Below are 17,975 nucleotides of genomic sequence, written 5' to 3'. Positions count from 1 at the left end.
GGAGGGGCGTACTCTCCCTCCCAGAGACCCCTTAAGTCTGATAAGGTTATGGCTGGGTCTCTAAGAGCGTGGACCTGCCCACCTTTACTCTGGGCGGGGAGGGTTAGAAAGTCGTTCACCTCTCAGCCTTCCTGAGTGGGAACTTGTATGTCTTCCAAAGGGTGAGGTGGCTTTGACCCCGGGTTGCCCGGCCAGCACGACCGAGGAGGTGGCTGGACAGCTGGAGGATGAACGGAGAAGCCGACTGCCCCACAGACCTGGAAATGGCCGCCCCCAAAGGCCAAGGTAGGGGCATCCACTCCCAGCCCTCTGAAACTTAAACCCTCTTTGCCTCGTGGCTGTGGGGCACACTGCCTTCTTCAAGGGCTTTTCCAGTCTGCATACACTGAATTGGGGGAGAAAGTGCCTTGAGTACTTATGAATCAAGCATCTCCCACACTTGATTGGTTTGGCTGAATCCAAATTTTTTGGCCTGGAGTGGCTTACCTCCCCTCTCTCCCTGTCCCTCACACCCTATGTTAGAGGAGGCCTGCCTTCTGGGGTTTGCATTCAGCCTTAAGTGTGTCCCAGCCCAGTGTCCTGGAATGGGAGGAATGATGACTGTAGAGGAAGTCAGGAAGCGGTTAGGGAAGGCTTCTCAGGCTTTTTAGGAAGACCATGAGGCTTTTGTAGAGGCAGGTGGAGAAGAGGGCTGTTGTGGTGGTTTGAGGCCCCAAGCCATGGGATATATGTACTCAACTAGATCTCTGCCTCATTCAGCAGTGATCCAGTTTGGATGGGGGTGGAGGGTAGGATGGAGCTGGGCAGCTGGCCATGCTTGTGGGACATTGAGGGGAGAGGGGATTATGGGTCCTTGTGGCCCATTCTGCAGAATCCCTGGCCTAGGTTACAAGATGCAAATGAAAATGGAGAGCCCTTTTGACTTCTGGCCTTGGGTGACTATTCTCCCAGCCCATCCACAGAGGCCTAGAGCTCTCTGGGGTTGCATTTCAGTGGCTGAAAATAACTGGTCAAGACCTGGTCTTGCTTCCCTGGGGAGTTGGGCTGACAAGACAGCTTGTAATTCTGGGGGTTCTCCCTGGATCAGGGCCCTGAGAGCTTTTGTGCACCTGCCTACTTTGCCTCAGAGTTGCCCTGTATCCTGCTTCTGTTTTCTGTTTCTTTTTTCTTATTTGCCAGAAATTCTCCCTTGATCTGCCTTGAGGGGCTAGGGGATAGTGGGTATCTCTTACATTGGTTTCCAGCTGTGCAGGAGAGACATCTGCATGAATTTTCCTTACTGCCCACACCCCATCCTCAGTCCTTGCACATTTAGAATATCCACTCAGAACTTGAACTTGGCAGCACATTTAGATACATTGCCTCCTTGCTTCCCTCCTCTGACAAGCGATCTCATTTCCCACAAAGTCCTGAATCACTGTACCTTCATTTCCACCCCTCTTCCCCTTACAGCAAATAGCTGCCTGTTGCAGCTTGGCACAGTAGAAATGATAATAGCTTTGAAGCAAGCCAGACTTGAGTTTGAGCCTGGCTTTCTAGGTATAGCATGGTCTGGACTGGAGTCCCTGCCCTCATCCAGTGTGGCCACAGTTTCCTTAGGGCTGAGCCATATCTTGTCTCTGCCTTCAGATGGGAAGCAACCAGGGGCTGGGATGCCCTAGGGAGGAAGAGTTGAGCACTCAAGAACTGGGGAACAGATTTGGGGGATAGCATGAGCCAGGCATGATGGCCTCTGTTACCCTTCACCAGACCGTTGGTCCCAGGAAGACATGCTGACTTTGCTGGAATGCATGAAGAACAACCTTCCATCCAATGACAGCTCCAAATTCAAAACCACCGAATCACATATGGACTGGGAAAAAGTTGCATTTAAGGACTTTTCTGGAGACATGTGCAAGCTCAAATGGGTGGAGATTTCTAATGAGGTAACTGATCCCCCCTTTCTGACACACACACATACATATACAAACATTACCCCCTCCTCAGCCGTGGTAGGGGAAGTGAAACAGGCTGTAAACAGGAAGGAAAGAGACCAGGAGAGGCGTTCATGTGGTCGCCCGTTAGCTCTCTACCTGCCCCTTTGCATTTTGGGAGGTGGCACGGTTGACAGCACTGGCTTAAAGTTATGCCACTTTCTATCTGGGTGGTCTTGAGCCGAACAGCCTGAGCTGTGCTGAGATTGACAGAGGTGCTGACATGCTGAGATTGAAGGAGGTGCTGGCATGGACAACCAGGTTGAGGTCAGGTAGTCCCCTTGTTGCTGGCCTTTGGTGTGTACTGACTGCCTGGGCCTCTGTGGTAGGCATGGGCCAGTGCCTGGGTGTCAGGGTGCCTGCTTCATTTGGCTGTTGGCCTCTGCTCTTCTTTGGTAAATTTAGTCTAGTAAAGAGTAGAAGAGACCCGTTATAAGATGGGGGTATGCTACTGTGTGGCATTTTCCTTTTCCCAACTTTCCCTTCCTCCCGCCCCTCTTCTTCCAGGTGAGGAAGTTCCGTACGTTGACAGAATTGATCCTCGATGCTCAGGAACATGTTAAAAATCCTTACAAAGGCAAAAAACTGAAGGTGAGTTACTAGGAGGAGGAGCATGAGGGGTAGGGGAGGAAAGATCCAAAGAACGGATGGTATTTGACCTCCATTGTGTCCTTGTTCCTTGTCCCTTCTTCCAGAAACACCCAGACTTCCCAAAGAAGCCCCTGACCCCTTATTTCCGCTTCTTCATGGAGAAGCGGGCCAAGTATGCGAAACTCCACCCTGAGATGAGCAACCTGGACCTAACCAAGATTCTGTCCAAGAAATACAAGGAGCTTCCGGAGAAGAAGAAGGTGGGGGGAGGAGAGTTAAGGTGGGAGGAGGGGAGAGGCTGGGAGCAGCTGGTGTGGTGTGGGTCGGTTGGAGGTAGGCCTTGGAGAGACCTGGCATCAGGGACGAGGGTGAGTCAGCACAGCAGAGTAGGTCCTGGGCAGGCACACCTGATCGCCCCTTCCTCAGCCCACACGTGTTCAGGCACAGGCACCACCACAGATGCTCAGACAGCAGATGCTCAGACCAACCTTTCCCCCTACAGAAAACCCACAGCATTCTGTTTCATCAGGCTCTCTCCCCCATACACCCATCCTCACTGTTAGGCTGCGCAGCACTTCTTCACTCTCTATGACGTTTCCCGTCATGGTCTCATCTGATACTTGTGATGTCTTCATAAAGGTAATCCCAGGAAAAGGTTATCCCAGTTTTGTGGGCAAGGAACTGAGGTGCAGGAGGGTTAAGTGTCCCAGGTGACACAACTATTGATACTAGAGCAGGATTTAGTGCCCCAGAGTCCCAGTCCAGTGCTGTTACTGCCATGTCCACCTGTGAAGTGCACTTCCTTCTCCACACACACATGTTCACTCAAGGACACACATTGTCCCTCCTGGCCTCATACTGTTCCTTGCAGAGGTCGGGCACTATCCCAGACCATCAAAGCATTAACCCTGGTTGGAGGGTGGCCCAAGCCTCCCAGGCAGGACTGCAGCACAGAGCTCAGGAGGTCCCTCCCAGAGAAAGGCAGCAAAACATTGGAGGAGCCCTGCAGATGGGACATGAGGAAGATGGGATGGGGACAGGGGACACGAGACACTGGACAAGGAGACAGAGCCAGGGATAGATGGGGAAGGGCAGCGGGAAAGACAAGGAGCACATCTGCTTGGAGAGGAAACAAAGCCATACACAGCCAGTTCTCAAAAGGTGGCACCAGCCGCCGTTATGCTATTAGTAGCCCTTTTTCCTGGTTGGCATGCCCTGGCTGCAGACTGACATGCCCTTGGTGCTGTACCCAAAAAAGCCAGCTGTCTGCAACCACTGCCCAAGCAGAGCAGGGGTATGGATTGCTGGAACTGTTGTTGACTCTTTTGATAAGGATGTTGGACAGTTGACTGCACACACCCAAACACTCATGGGATGGGAGGGAGAGGCCAAGCTCTAGAGTCAGAGTCAGGGAAGGCCAGAAGAAACTGGTAGAGTGGATGAGGTGCTGTCCTGGGGGGCACAAGACTTGGGCCTGTTCTCCTGGCTCTGCCACTGAATCGCTGTGTATGGGGCCTTTGGTAAGTCTTTTTACTTCTCTGGGCCTGGTCCTTATGTGAGGTGAGCCAGGTCTGTGTGGTGTTCTCCAGCTCTAAAACTGTTTTGTCTGAGGAGGACTGAGATTGGAGAAGAGGAGGCTGAGCTCTGCTTCTGGTTTTCTGTGGGAACTATGGGAAAGGAGCGCTGCCTCTGTCTGGTGCTTCTGTAAGAGGCGGGTTGGGCTCAATTGCCATGAGCACCTGGCACCTGCCAGTGCCACTCTTGTGAGCCTGCGAGGATGAAAGAAGAGATGGACATTGCGTGGCAGCCAAGAGAGGAGGTTGATGAAGAGAAAGAGACACATTGGAAAGGAGGAACAAGAGGGAGACTTTGCAGAAGTGGGGAAAGATGCAGGGAGGGAGTGAGGTGAGGGTGGGAAGGCAGTGGAGAGGCCAAAAAGGGGGTGATGAAGGGAAGGGAAGCCAAGTGGTGGGAGAGAATGAGTGGGCTGAGGGAGGGAGGGCTGGAGGGGACAGACAGCTGGGATCCTAGAGAAAGAGAAGAAGGTAATGGTGTCAGAAATGGGCGGGAAGGTGCAGGGCAGCTGGCTGTGACTTGTATTGGAAGAACTTACTCTGGGTTCCCCTCCACACAATCTCCCCTCATGCCTTGGAAATAGGACTCAGCCCAGCCCTGGCCCTATGTAGAGGCCACCTCCAAGGGGCCAGACTAATGTCAGCTGCCTCAGACAGTGAGAAGAGGGAGCAAGGCCTGCACCCGACTCCACTGTGAGAGTTCTGTGGTATTGGAGAAACGAGTGGGGGAGCCTCAGCGCTGCCACCACGCACTGTGTGACTGTGGGTAATGCCATGGCCCCCTTCTGGGACTCTCGCTCAGAAGGAGAGAATAGGATATAGGATTCAGTGTCTGGGCAGCCCCTGCAGCTCCCACCATCTGTGGTAGAAGCCAGCAGGTCTGCTCTGTAGTGAGTCTCGCCGGGAGGCGGGCAGGGCACCAGCCTCCACTCCCTGCATCACAGCGTGGGAGGCAGAAGAGCCAGCGAGGAGGGGCCTGGGTAGCCTTCATAGCTCAGGGCAAGATACCCTTGGGTCCTGGGTGACCCTATCCCCTCCTCCCCCCAGATGAAATATATTCAGGACTTCCAGAGAGAGAAACAGGAGTTCGAGCGAAACCTGGCCCGATTCAGGTAAGGCAGTGGAGCCCAGAGGAGGGCTATGGGGAACTGGGGGCAGCAGAATAGGCTAACCCTGGCCAGAGCCTGGAGTTTGCCATCTCTGAGGCATGGAAGAGGATGGGTCACATGTGAGCCCTAGTGTGTCATGCTCAGGGGCAGGGACAGGCAGGCAGCCACTGTCCCACTGAGCCCCAGCTGAAAGGCCCAGGAGGCTTGGTGGGTGGGGCAGCTAGCTTGGGTCTGCCCTGGCAGCGTCCCCTGCTGATCCTTGCTCCCCATGTCCTGGCTAGGGAGGATCACCCCGACCTAATCCAGAATGCCAAGAAATCGGACATCCCAGAGAAGCCCAAAACCCCCCAGCAGCTGTGGTACACCCATGAGAAGAAGGTGTATCTCAAAGTGCGGCCAGATGTGAGTGTCCGGCCAAGGGCTGGGGGTGGAGGATGCACGGCGGTGGCCAGGGGGGAGCCGCACCAGGTCGGCCGGGCACGGTGCAGGGGAGCAGGAGAGGAGGCCCCTCCCCAGGGGTGGGCTGCATGGACAGGGCCCGGGCCAGCTGGCGTGCGAGCGTGTGCGTGCGTGCGTGTATGAGCCAGTCCCCTTGCACCTAGGCGGGATTGCCGCCTCTCCGCCTTCCCCTCCTGGCCTGTGGGGGACACTGATGTGACCTCCCATGGCCTGAGGGGGCGGGGGCCTCTGTGCCCCCTTCCCCCCTCCCCCTCCCCCTGCCCCTGGCTGCCTGTGCGTGTCTGACGGCTTTTGGTTTGCAGGCCACTACGAAGGAGGTGAAGGACTCCCTGGGGAAGCAGTGGTCTCAGCTCTCGGACAAAAAGAGGCTGAAATGGATTCATAAGGCCCTGGAGCAGCGGAAGGAGTACGAGGTTAGGCTTCCGCTGCGCTCCTCCCTGTCCGGCTCTTCACGAGCCTCTGCCCTCCGACTCCGTGGCCACCGCACTCTGCGGGAGGTGTCACTCCCCATCCTCTGTTGAGGGAGGGGCCTTCTGGGCCCCTCACCTCTGCCCCTACCTTCCCCACCCCCCACCCCTATGAGATCTCAGGCTAGGGCAGGGCAGGGCACCATGTTTCATGTGACACCATTGACGCGCAGCCATCCCCAGCTTTGCTCCCTGCCTGCCCTCCCCAGCGGCTCTCCCCGTGCCCCTGCCGCAGCTAACCCCACACCCCATTGCCCTCCATCCCCCCACCTGGCTCTGCAGGAGATCATGAGAGACTATATCCAGAAGCACCCAGAGCTGAACATCAGTGAGGAGGGCATCACCAAGTCCACCCTCACCAAAGCTGAACGCCAGCTCAAGGACAAGTTTGATGGGCGACCCACTAAGCCACCTCCGTGAGTGCTGCCCTGCAGTGGGTGGGCGAGTAGGCAGCTGGGAAGTTGGGCTGGGCTCTACGGGTGAGGCGGCCTCCTGTCCTGCTGGCTCACGGGCTGCGCCTCTCTCCCCATGGCTCTGATAGGAACAGCTACTCGCTGTACTGCGCAGAGCTCATGGCCAACATGAAGGACGTGCCCAGCACGGAGCGCATGGTGCTGTGCAGCCAGCAGTGGAAGCTGCTGTCCCAGAAGGAGAAGGATGCCTATCACAAGAAGTGTGACCAGGTGAGCTGTGGCAGGGGCCACCCTGCCTTGGGGTTTTGAAGCATGAGATCTGATCCCATCTTGGGCTAGTCAGTTCCTGGTGGCGTGTGCCTTGGGTACTTGCCTCCAATTCGGTGTGGGGCTGGGCTGGACTTAGCAACTGAGTCCATCCAGGCAGGGAGTCCAGCCCACACCCAGGCTCTGGAGGCCCACTGAAGGTCACTGTCCTCCGAGTACTGCAGGGTCTGTGGTGACACTGTCACCAGAATGATCCTGACTCCACTCACTTTCCCAGAAAAAGAAAGATTACGAGGTGGAGCTGCTCCGTTTCCTGGAGGTAAGTGTTCCTCCGGTAGGGCAGTGGGCAGAGAGGACTGGGGCTTGGGAGGCAGAGCCCTCATGAGCCCTGTGCCCCTCTTTCCTCTCCAGAGCCTGCCTGAGGAGGAGCAGCAGCGGGTCCTGGGGGAGGAGAAGATGCTGAACATCAACAAGAAGCAGGCCACCAGCCCCGCCTCCAAGAAGCCAGCCCAGGAAGGGGGCAAGGTGGGCAGAGGGTGCGGCCGCGCAGGCGGGGGTGGGCAAGACTGGGCTCCCTGGCAGCACCACGGACCCCGACCCTCTGCACCTGGACAGGGCGGCTCCGAGAAGCCCAAGCGGCCTGTGTCGGCCATGTTCATCTTCTCGGAGGAGAAGCGGCGGCAGCTGCAGGAGGAGCGGCCTGAGCTCTCCGAGAGCGAGCTGACCCGCCTGCTGGCCCGAATGTGGAACGACCTGTCTGAGAAGAAGAAGGTCAGGCTGCCTGGCGGAGCGCCGTGCCCTCAGCGGGGCTGCCAGGGCCCCCTCCTCCCCTTGGCGGGCCACGCCACCTCGCCCCTGGCCGCCTCAGCCAGCCTGAGCCACGCGGTGCCTGGGCTGGGACGTGGGGCCGGCGCCCAGCAGCCGGAAGGCGGGAAGCTGTCAGCTGAGCGCTGCGGGCCAGGCGGGGGCGAGCCCCAGGCGGGAGACATCTGCACCAGCCCACGCCTCTGCCTGCTGGCGGGTGCGCCTGAGCTGCTGCGCGGGGAGCGCGCGCCCCCTGGGGGTGGGTGGAAGGCTGACGCCCGGGCCATCCCCGCAGGCCAAGTACAAGGCCCGGGAGGCGGCGCTCAAGGCTCAGTCGGAGAGGAAGCCCGGCGGGGAGCGCGAGGAACGGGGCAAGCTGCCCGAGTCCCCCAAGAGAGCTGAGGAGATCTGGCAACAGAGTGTCATCGGCGACTACCTGGCCCGCTTCAAGGTGACGGGTGGGAAGAGGTAGTACTGCAGCCTCCAGCCCCGGGTGACCCCTCCCACGGCTGATACCCTTGTTGGTCCCCAGAATGACCGGGTGAAGGCCTTGAAAGCCATGGAAATGACCTGGAATAACATGGAAAAGAAGGAGAAACTGATGTGGATTAAGAAGGCAGCCGAAGACCAAAAGCGATACGAGGTAGGAATGGGGCTGGGGCCACCCCATTTGTTGAAAGCTCGAGCACTCCCCTTTGGGTGAGCCTCTCTGGGCAAGAAGGCCCAGTCTTGGTCTGTGACCCTCAGCAAGCCTCAGCTTCCTTCTCTGAACCCCTGTCTCTCATCAGTAAGGTGGGGGTGACATTGCTAGCCTCCAGGCTGACTCGGGGGACACGAGCAGTTGTGAAAGCACTTGTAAACTGTGGTGCCTGCTACAGATGTGAGCTGTTAGGAGGTTGCTCACTAGCTCTACCTGTGTCTCCTCCCCAGCACAGAAAAAGACAGCCAGCTAAGGTGCTGATGGCATGGGGCAGAAGGCAACAGTATTTTGGGGGTGGGACTGGGGGGTGAGTGTGACCTTTCTCCTTCCAGAGAGAGCTGAGTGAGATGCGGGCACCTCCAGCTGCTACAAATTCTTCTAAGAAGATGAAATTCCAGGGAGAACCCAAGAAGCCTCCCATGTGAGCCTGGGGGCTGGAGCCTGCCCTGGAGGTGGGGGAGGGTCAGGGCTGGAGGGCTGCTTTGTTGGGGTCCTGACCCTCCTTGTACCACCCCCACCTTCCAGGAACGGTTACCAGAAGTTCTCCCAGGAGCTGCTGTCCAATGGGGAGCTGAACCACCTGCCGCTGAAGGAGCGCATGGTGGAAATAGGCAGCCGCTGGCAGCGCATCTCCCAGAGCCAGAAGGAGCACTACAAAAAGCTGGCCGAGGAGCAGCAAAAGCAGTACAAGGTGCATCTGGACCTCTGGGTCAAGGTGAGAGAACAAGGGGCCCTTGAAAGGAACAGGGAGGCATCAGACTAAGCCAGCACCAGCCCAGCCTGGCCCACCCACCCACTTGTGCTGGCTGGTCTCATTCATGATTTCATTCCATGCCCTCGCAATCCTGCAGGATAACGGTTACTATCACCCTTTTATTTTTATATTTTGAGACAGAGTCTTGCTCTCTTGCACAGGCTGGAGTACAGTGGTGTGATCTCGGCTCACTGCAACCTCCACCTCCCAGGTTCAAGCGATCCTCCTTCCATAGCTCCAGAGTAGCTGGGGCTACAGACATGCACCACACCACCACACCTGGCTAATTTTTGTATTTTTAGTAGAGATGGGGTTTCACCGTATGTTGGGCAGGCTGGTCTTGAACTCCTGACCTCATGTGATCCGCCCACCTTGGCCTCCCAAAGCACTAGGATTACAGGCTTGAGCCACTGTCCCCAGCCACTATCACCCTTTTAAAAATAAGGAAACCAAGGCTCAGAGAGGTTAAATAAATTGTCCAAGGTCACACAGTAAGTTGAAGAATCCAAATCAGACTGCCTTTTCCTCCCCTATCTGGGACCATGGGACCTCTCCTAGACTGCTGGCCTTTGTGCTTCCCCTCTGTGCTTTGGGTGAGTAATCAGATCTGAAAAGTGGAGGGAATCACCTGTGTCCTTCCCACTCACCAAGGCAGATTGGCCAAGGACCCAGGAAGATTGTGGGGATTTGCTGTTTCAGGAGCTTGGCGAGCCCCACTGCCTCATCAGTGGCTCAAGGGTTTGATGTTGGGGTGTGGTTGATGATGCCAGGCTGACTCATCACAGGGGCACTTCTTTGGAGTGAGGAAGAGTGAGGAAGACTCTGATAGGAGCTTCTATTTGTGTAGAGCAATAGGGTGAATGTGAAAACCAACAGTCTTAGTGGTTTATAGAAGGATTCTGGGCATCAGAAGCAGAAATACTAGAGCTTGGGCCAGTGCAGTGGCTCACGCCTGTAATCCTAGCACTTTGGGAGCCCAAGGTGTGAAGGATCACTTGAGGCCAGGAGTTCAAGACCATCCTGGGCAACATAGTGAGACTGCTGTCTCTACAAAAATGATTATAAGGTAGCATGGTGTGGTGGTACACACTTGTAGTCCCAGCTACTCTGGAGGCTGAGTTGGAAGGCTCACTTGAGCCTGAGAAGGCCAAGTCGTGAGCTGAGATTGTGCCACTGCACTCCAGCCTGGGTGACACAGGACACAGAGCAAGACCCTGTTTCAAAAAAAAATTGGAGCCGTGTTCTCAGATCACAGGGGCTCTCTGCAGAGACCTAAAATCTAGGGAGCCTGGGAGGGATAAGATGGGGTGATGATATATAAATGCTCAGCCCACTGCCTAGCACTGGGCCAGCATGCTCAGTCAGCAGTAGTTGGCTATATTCCAACCCTTGCCACCTCTGTCTCCCCCAGAGCCTGTCTCCCCAGGACCGTGCAGCATATAAAGAGTACATCTCCAACGTGAGTCTGGGAGCAGAGCAGCAGTGGGGTAGGGGTGGGGGGATGCAGGGGTGTCTGGAACTCACGGCTGCCACCTTCGTATCCCCATCCTGCAGAAACGTAAGAGCATGACCAAGCTGCGAGGCCCAAACCCCAAATCCAGCCGGACTACTCTGCAGTCCAAGTCGGTAAGGAGCCCCTCCCAGATGCAGGGGCATGGGGCGGGTGGGACTGCCTGGAATGGCTGGGCAGAGACCAGAGACCACTGATGTGCCTCTGTCCCTCCAAGGAGTCCGAGGAGGATGATGAAGAGGATGAGGATGATGAGGATGAGGATGAAGAAGAGGAAGATGATGAGAATGGGGACTCCTCTGAAGATGGCGGCGACTCCTCCGAGTCCAGCAGCGAGGACGAGAGCGAGGATGGGGATGAGGTGGGGCAGACAGGGCACAGTGGGAGGGGAGGGGATTCCTGCCAGGATGGTCACCTGATGACTCTCCACATCCTTTCTCACCCCCCAGAATGAAGAGGATGATGAGGACGAAGATGATGACGAGGATGACGATGAGGATGAAGACAACGAGTCCGAGGGCAGCAGCTCCAGCTCCTCCTCCTCAGGGGACTCCTCAGACTCTGACTCCAACTGAGGCTCAGCCCCACCCCAGGGCAGCCAGGGAGAGCCCAGGAGCTCCCCTCCCCAACTGACCACCTTTGTTTCTCCCCCATGTTCTGTCCCCTGCCCCCGTGGCATCCCCCACTTTCTTTCTTTCTTTTTAAAAAAAAAAAAAAATACGGTGGGGGTAGGGGGCTGGAGGAGCCCAGGCCAGGACTCTGCAGCCTCAGAGACATCAGCCCTTGGGGGTCCTCCTCCAGGGACAGCAACCATCAGACTAAGCCAGCACCGGACCAGCCTGGCCCACCCCACCGACTTCTCTGCACTTGCAGTTCCGGCATGGACAGTGTACCGGAGAGTGGGGGTGGGGGGGGTCCCAAAGAGTTCGACGAGGCCCTCCACACCTGCGGCCCAATCCAAGGTGGGGTGGAAGCTTGGGGAAGATGCATTCCTTCCCAGAGGGGCCTGCCACCTGGACCCCTGCATTGGAACTGGAGGCAGGGAATGTGGGGAGAGGAGGGCTGGTGCCTTCGAGAAAACAGGCGCTGCCCTGGTGGCCCTCTCCCCTGCCCCCTGCAGGAAGGAGCTGCCTGGACCCATTCATGGGGGAGGGGGCAGAAGTGTTTTTTATATATGTGTATATATTTTTTTTTAAGCTCTGAGCTGTCAACGAGACGTTTCCTACCGATCTCGGCTGCCGTCTCTGTTGTCATTTCTGGGAGAGGGAGGGTTTAGGGGTAGGTTTGGAACCTTTTAAAAATGGTCTTGATGTGTGTGGAAGAGAGTATGTGTATGTGTGTTCCTGTACATAGCATGGGTGCAGCTGTGGATGTGTGCAAAAGAGAGTGTGTGTGTGTGTAAGGGGGTCTGTCCTAGAGCCCACATCAGTTTGTTGTGAATCTGGAAAAAGGGTCGGTGAGAGCCGGGAGATGTTGACCCTGGTGGGAGCAGACTGAGGCTATCCCATTCTCCACATCCTCTGTTTTGCCCAGTCTCTGATTCCACTGGGGGAGTGTGCCGAAGCCACTCTAGGATGCTTCCCAGACCAGGCTCCCTCTGCCAGGGTCACATGCATCCGAGCTGCTGGTCTCCATTGTCCAGCAGGAAGGCTTCCGGAAAGACAGGCAAGATGGTGTGAAGCTTAAAGCTTGTATTTGGTGGGAAAGGCCTCCCCTGCTCATCTGAGGGGCCAAGCCTGGCCACCCTAGGCTCAGAACCTGGGCTTCAAGAAATGTGCTGGGAGCTCCTATCTTACACATCCCTCCAGCTTTCCTTAAATCCTCCCACCACCCCCTATTTCCTTTAATTTCTCAGGTCTGCTCCCTCCTCCCCCAACCCCACAGCTGGGCAAGAAGTCTGCAAAAGCTGCTTCTCAGCTGTCTCTAATTCTTCCCAGCCATTTCCCAAATTTTTTGGTACCTTATTCCTCTTAATAAGCCAAGTCACCTTATATCTGTAGTTCTTACTTTTTTGTTGACTAAATTTGGAGGGTTTTTTTTTTTATGATCATGTCAATGACCTATTAAATTGGGGCTTGGTGCTTTTCCACCTTCCCCCTCTGAATGAAAGCCAAGGAATGGGGGAAGAGCGGGAACTTCGCCGCAGAAGTGGGGCAGGAATGGTGAAAGGCCCTGGCCCCAGAGAGGCTGGTGGCTCCCTCTCCCAAAGGCAGGCAGACAGTCTCTGCTTCGCCTTGGACCTTGGTGCTGGGGGTGGGGAGGTCTGGGGGTTACTCTCCACGCCCATTCCCCTTCCTTTGTCCTAATCCTGGAATTAAGTAAAGGGGTTTATAGGTTCTATTTCTTCCCAAGAGCCCTGCAAAGAACCCCAGTCTCCTATTTGGCTGCCCTACACTGTTGTGTTTCAGTGGAATGTATTTTCATTTAAAAACAACTTGCAATGGGGCCCTTTTTTTTTTTTTTCCTGTTTTAAAAATTGAAAAATTCTTACAGTACAAACAGGACTGTCAGGGTGGGGGTGTTGGTGCTGTAAGAGGTCACTCTTGAGTGCATTTTGGCACTGGGATGGGATGGCTGGGGTGGGAAGACCCCCGTCCCCACCCCCAACTTTTTTTCTAATATTTAAAGAGTGTTTTGTAGGATTCAACAACAACCACAACTTGAATTTGTATCATGGGAGGTGGGAGGGAGCGGCTTAGAGGTGTCTGCCTATGCTTAAAGCCAACTGTGGAAGTTTTGTTTTCCCTTTTTTGTATAATAAAGTGAAAAACAAAGGTTTGACTGCTGTCTGGTCACTGGAATCAATGAAGGTGATGTAGTTCACAGGGGTGACCCAACAGGTTTGATCTTTAAAAATGCTTGAAGCCAATTTGCCTTTTTTCCCTAGAATTATCTTCCTCTTCCCTGAAGATTCCATAGGTAACCTATATTCACATTGTTCTGTGCTACTGTTCTTGCCCTTTTCTCAATTCCATTTGTTCACCTTGGGTTGTCAGACCACTAAAGACTCCAAGAAGTTGGAGAACAAATGCATTTTCATTCAGAGTACATGGTCTTGGGGAATTGGAGGTGATGAGCTATTAGGGTCAAGGGTTTGCCCTGGACATGCAACACTTCCTAGTGTAGGGCTTATCATGGGGAGTTGAGGGAGCACTCTCCCACTCTGAGCCTTCAGCTCCACCCCGGGTTAAAGGTTAAGGGTTAAGGATGACTTTCCTAAGACCATCTAGACCTCTGATGGGAAGCAGGCTGGGCTGGGCTGAGATGACTTGCTCCCTGAGATTAAGGAAGACACCCTTCCCCGTGCAGGCCTTGGCTGGGTTCCTGGAACCTCAAAGGGCTGCAGACCCAGGTCCCGTCCAAGAACTCTCTCCCAGCCCTCACCCCTATCCTATACTGGCCAAACTTCTAAAAAGCTTGTTGCGCCTCTTGGCCTCCAACTTACCAATATCCCTTGAGGCTCCTTGCTAAGGTCACCAACATGTTCATTACATCTGGTGAACACTTGTCTGTCTTTCGCCTTCTTGATCTACTCTGCTGGTGTCAGCTCTTCCTCATTTTATCCCAGGTGTTCATGTCTCTCCCTTCAACCTCCCATGATCGCCAATATGCAACCATTCTGAAGGGTGGTGCCGACAGAGACTGCTCTTCCAAGCTGCAGACCTATGTAGACACCCTTGCATCCTCTGGGATATCTTGCAGGCATCTCATACCTCAAGACCCGAAATGATTACCAAATGCTTAGTCATTCAACCTAGAAAGCAGAGTATTGGCCTTGACTTCTCTCTCCCTTTCACCTCCAGGTTCAATCACCTAGACCTCTCCATTCCACTTCCTAAAGCTGTCTCAAATCTGTCGACCCCTCCCACAGGGTGACTCCCACAGCTGCCACGCCCATCCTATTTAAGGCCACCATCATTGCTCAACTTCTGCAAAGACCTCCTAAAGCTGATCTTCCTGCTTGCACTCTCGCCCCCTACAGCCCATTCTTCACATGGCAGCCAAAGTTATCTCAGAAATAAATCTGATTATTTCTGTACTGAAAATTTACCATGTCTTACCATGGCCTTACAAGGTTTGGCCCCTGCATTCCTTCTCTTATCTTCGCTCACCCTGCTCTTCCTAACCACTCACAGTGATCCAGCCAAGTGATCTCTTTTGTTCCTCAAACACGCCTACCCGCGGGGTCTTGGCACCTGTTCTTTCTGCCCAGAATGGCTATTCCTCCAACTCTACACATACCTGATGTTTTTTTCAACCTTTAGGCCTCAACTCACATGTCCTCTCTCAGCGAAGCCTTTCCCAACCACCTGCTCTAGAGAGGCGTCCTCCATCTTCTTGTTTATGTATTTGTTTATTATCTATCTCACCAAGTAGAAGACACCTTATCTGCTTGTTCATTACAGTAATCTCAGCACCTGAAACTGCCTGATATACATTCGACACCCAAGAAAGATTGGTTGAGTGGGTGAATAAGTCTGGCCTACAAGGCCCTAGGGGATCTGCTGCCCCTGTTAGCCCTGCCCTGGCTCTAGCCACACTGGCCATTCATGTCTCGAACATAACATGCTCTGTCCCAGGGTCTATACACATGGTGTTCTCTCTGCCTAGTTAATTCAGGGCTCCACTTAAAAGACCACTTTCTTCCCTGAGCTCCTGAGAAAAAGGGTCTCCACACTATATGTTTCTTCAGCAGCCTGAATGCCTTCACACTCAGGCCTTATTTCCTTCCCATCAGGCCTTGCTAGGCTGTAAGCCACGCTAGGACAAGGTTTGTATGTCTCTCTTGCTTGCTGCTGTAACCCCAGGGTCTCACCCAGAGTCAGGACCAGCTCAGGCCTTAGTGTTTATGAACTGGTGCTAACAGTGAAGACTGGTACGTGCCCAAAGAGGTCACCACCACAGAGCAGCCCAGGCCAAGCACAGAATGAACAGTACAGTCTAGTTGTACAGAAGTTTGGTATGAGGATGGCCACGGGTGGGGACATGAGGAAAGATTTAGGTCAACAGGGAGAAGCCAGGAGGATTTTCTGGCCATGGCGCAAATTCCTTAGGGCAGAATGTACTGGGCATATTTAGGTAAGAAACAGATCAGCATCACTGGCGGGAAGAATTCCTGAAAAGGAGGTGGGAGATAAGAGAAAAAGAAGGCTGAGGCTACGTTGCTGAAGTTCCTGAAAACCTAGCTTACTTCTCTGTGCCAGATCTAAGTTCAATCACCTCTCGGGTCTCCATCAGCTGATCCCACAGAAACCTCAATATATCCCAGAGTGAAGTCATCCTCCCATGTCCTCCCCTGAGTTCCCCATCCTAGTTAAAGGTGTTTTCGAGACCTCCCTCTCCTTTCCTCCATACACCCCAATCAGTAACAAAAACCTACTGCTTTTGGCCAAGCCCAGTGGCTCATGCCAGTAATCCCAGCATTTGGGAGGCTGAGGCAGGTGGCTTTCCTAAGGTCAGAAGTTCGAGACCAGCCTGGCCAACATGGTGAAACCCTGTCTCTACTAAAAATATAAAACAAAAATTAGCTGAGCAAGGTGGCATGTGCCCGTAATCCCAGCTATTATGGAGGCTGAGGCATGAGAATCGCTTGAACCCGGGAGGCAGAAGTTGCAGTGTGCTGAGATCACACCACTGCACTCCAGCCTGAGTGACAGAGCAAAACGCTAAAAAAAAAAAACAAAACAAAAAAACCCACTGCTTCTAAGTTATTCTCCAGACCACACTCCAGCATGATCTACTAAATATATAAGTCTGGTGAATGATTCCCCTTGAGGATTCCTCATGGCTTACAGGCGAAACTTTCAACACCTACTTGCTTTGTCCTGTATGATCCAGCCTGCTCACCTTCAGCTATTCTGCCACCCAATCCTCTGTTTCAGCTTGATCCAGGCTTCTGAAGCTTCCGGTTGGGGATATCCAATGCTTTCTTGGCCTACCTTCACCTGGTTCATCTCCCACTACAAGAAGTTTTTCTTTTTCTTCTTTTTTGTTTTGTTTTGTTTTGAGACAGCATCTCGCTCTGTCGCCCAGGCTGGAGTGCAGTGGTGCAATCTCAGCTCACTGCAACCTCCGCCTCCCAGGTTCAAGCGATTCTCCTGCCTCAGCCTCCTGAGTAGCTGGGATTACAGGAGCATGCCACCACACTCAGCTAATTTTTGCATTTTTGCAGGCTGGTCTTGAGCTCCTGGCCTCCCAAAGTGCTGGAATTACAGGCCTGGGCCACCCCGCCCAACCCAAGAAGCCTTTCTTGACCAACTCTCTTACATTATTTGATGTCTCCTTCTGGCTACCTCTGTTCTCTCTCTCTCTGCTGTTTTCGTCACACTCTTTTGCAATTATTATCCTACCGGTCTATCCCACAAGACAGTGAACTTCTTGAAGAAGCACAACCGTCTTATATCATCTTTTATCCCAGCACCTGGAGCACCGCAAGAATAACAGCTAAGATTTACCAAGCACTTACACAGAGCTAAGAGTTTCACATGCACTGACTTGTTAGTCACTACAGCAACGTAATGAGATAGGACTATCATTATGCCCACTGACAACAGAGGAAACTGAGGCAGAGGAAACTCATTTGCTAGATCCAACGATTTAAATTCAAATCAGACGCCTGATCTTAACTACTCTGGAATATCGCCTCAATAAATGTTTGCTGTTTCTCAGGAGAAATCGGTGAGAATAAAATAAATATTTGCGGAAAACTAAAAACCAAAGATGGCTCCAAGCATGTGATTTCAGACTATCCTCCTTTTTAATCTTATCTCTTGAGGGGAGAGGGCTGTCACACAACCGTTCCAGGACACCAGACACAGAGTAACCGAGATGAAAGCGCCAATCCAGCCATCCAGCGCGGCTGGGAAAAGGCCCGCTCCTTCCTAAAGAGGGACTGAGAGCGTGAGCATAGGGACACTCTGCACCCAGGAGAAAAGCACTGGGTCGGGGGAAGGATCTGGCCAGTGCCAGGCAGGCTGTCTTGAGGGGTGGGGGGTCCAGCGTGGGTTCCGGAAGCAGGAAAGGCAAGCAGGTGTGGGATCTAAATTAGGATGAGGGGTGGGGAGGGCGCTCCGCGCAGAAGGGCGCAGCTTGGCCTCCGACCTCAGCAGCGGACCCTCATCTCGGCCGCTTGTTGGTCCGCAGGCCTGGCGTGGGCTGAGACCCGCCCAGAAACCAGGAGAACTGAGGCGCGGGCGAGCCCCTTCGATTCTACGGGCTTTCCGCTCCGAGGTCCTAACTGCGCCCCACTTCAAGTCTGGCCTCTTCACAGAAGTGGCTGCACGCCTCGGGGTAAAGGGGGGAGCGGAGGGTGGGGGGGGAGAGAGCGGGGAGCCCCGAGGGAAGGGCGGGGAAG

General features: G+C 54.2%; 1 protein-coding gene across 2 annotated transcripts; it reads left to right on the top strand.

The window, feature by feature from the left end:
* Positions 1 to 13,395, top strand: UBTF (upstream binding transcription factor, RNA polymerase I). 2 transcript variants are annotated; one of them, XM_011985906.1, is made up of 20 exons: positions 1 to 285; positions 1,750 to 1,925; positions 2,481 to 2,564; positions 2,669 to 2,824; positions 5,186 to 5,250; positions 5,529 to 5,649; positions 6,009 to 6,119; positions 6,456 to 6,589; positions 6,715 to 6,856; positions 7,131 to 7,172; positions 7,265 to 7,378; positions 7,469 to 7,624; positions 7,953 to 8,108; positions 8,190 to 8,300; positions 8,690 to 8,778; positions 8,883 to 9,072; positions 10,523 to 10,570; positions 10,666 to 10,737; positions 10,839 to 10,982; positions 11,071 to 13,395. In XM_011985906.1, exons 1-20 carry the CDS (start codon positions 228 to 230, stop codon positions 11,194 to 11,196), a joined length of 2,295 nt encoding a protein of 764 aa, XP_011841296.1. In that variant the 5' UTR covers positions 1 to 227; the 3' UTR covers positions 11,197 to 13,395. The 2 variants fall into 2 exon arrangements, with proteins under 2 accessions (XP_011841296.1, XP_011841297.1); XM_011985907.1 differs by lacking the exon at positions 6,009 to 6,119.
* The last annotated feature ends 4,580 nt before the right edge of the window (positions 13,396 to 17,975 follow it).

Source organism: Mandrillus leucophaeus, unplaced genomic scaffold, assembly GCF_000951045.1.
Source record: "Mandrillus leucophaeus isolate KB7577 unplaced genomic scaffold, Mleu.le_1.0 Scaffold290, whole genome shotgun sequence".
Lineage (NCBI taxonomy): Eukaryota > Metazoa > Chordata > Mammalia > Primates > Cercopithecidae > Mandrillus > Mandrillus leucophaeus.
This window is presented reverse-complemented; position numbering and strand designations above follow the sequence as displayed.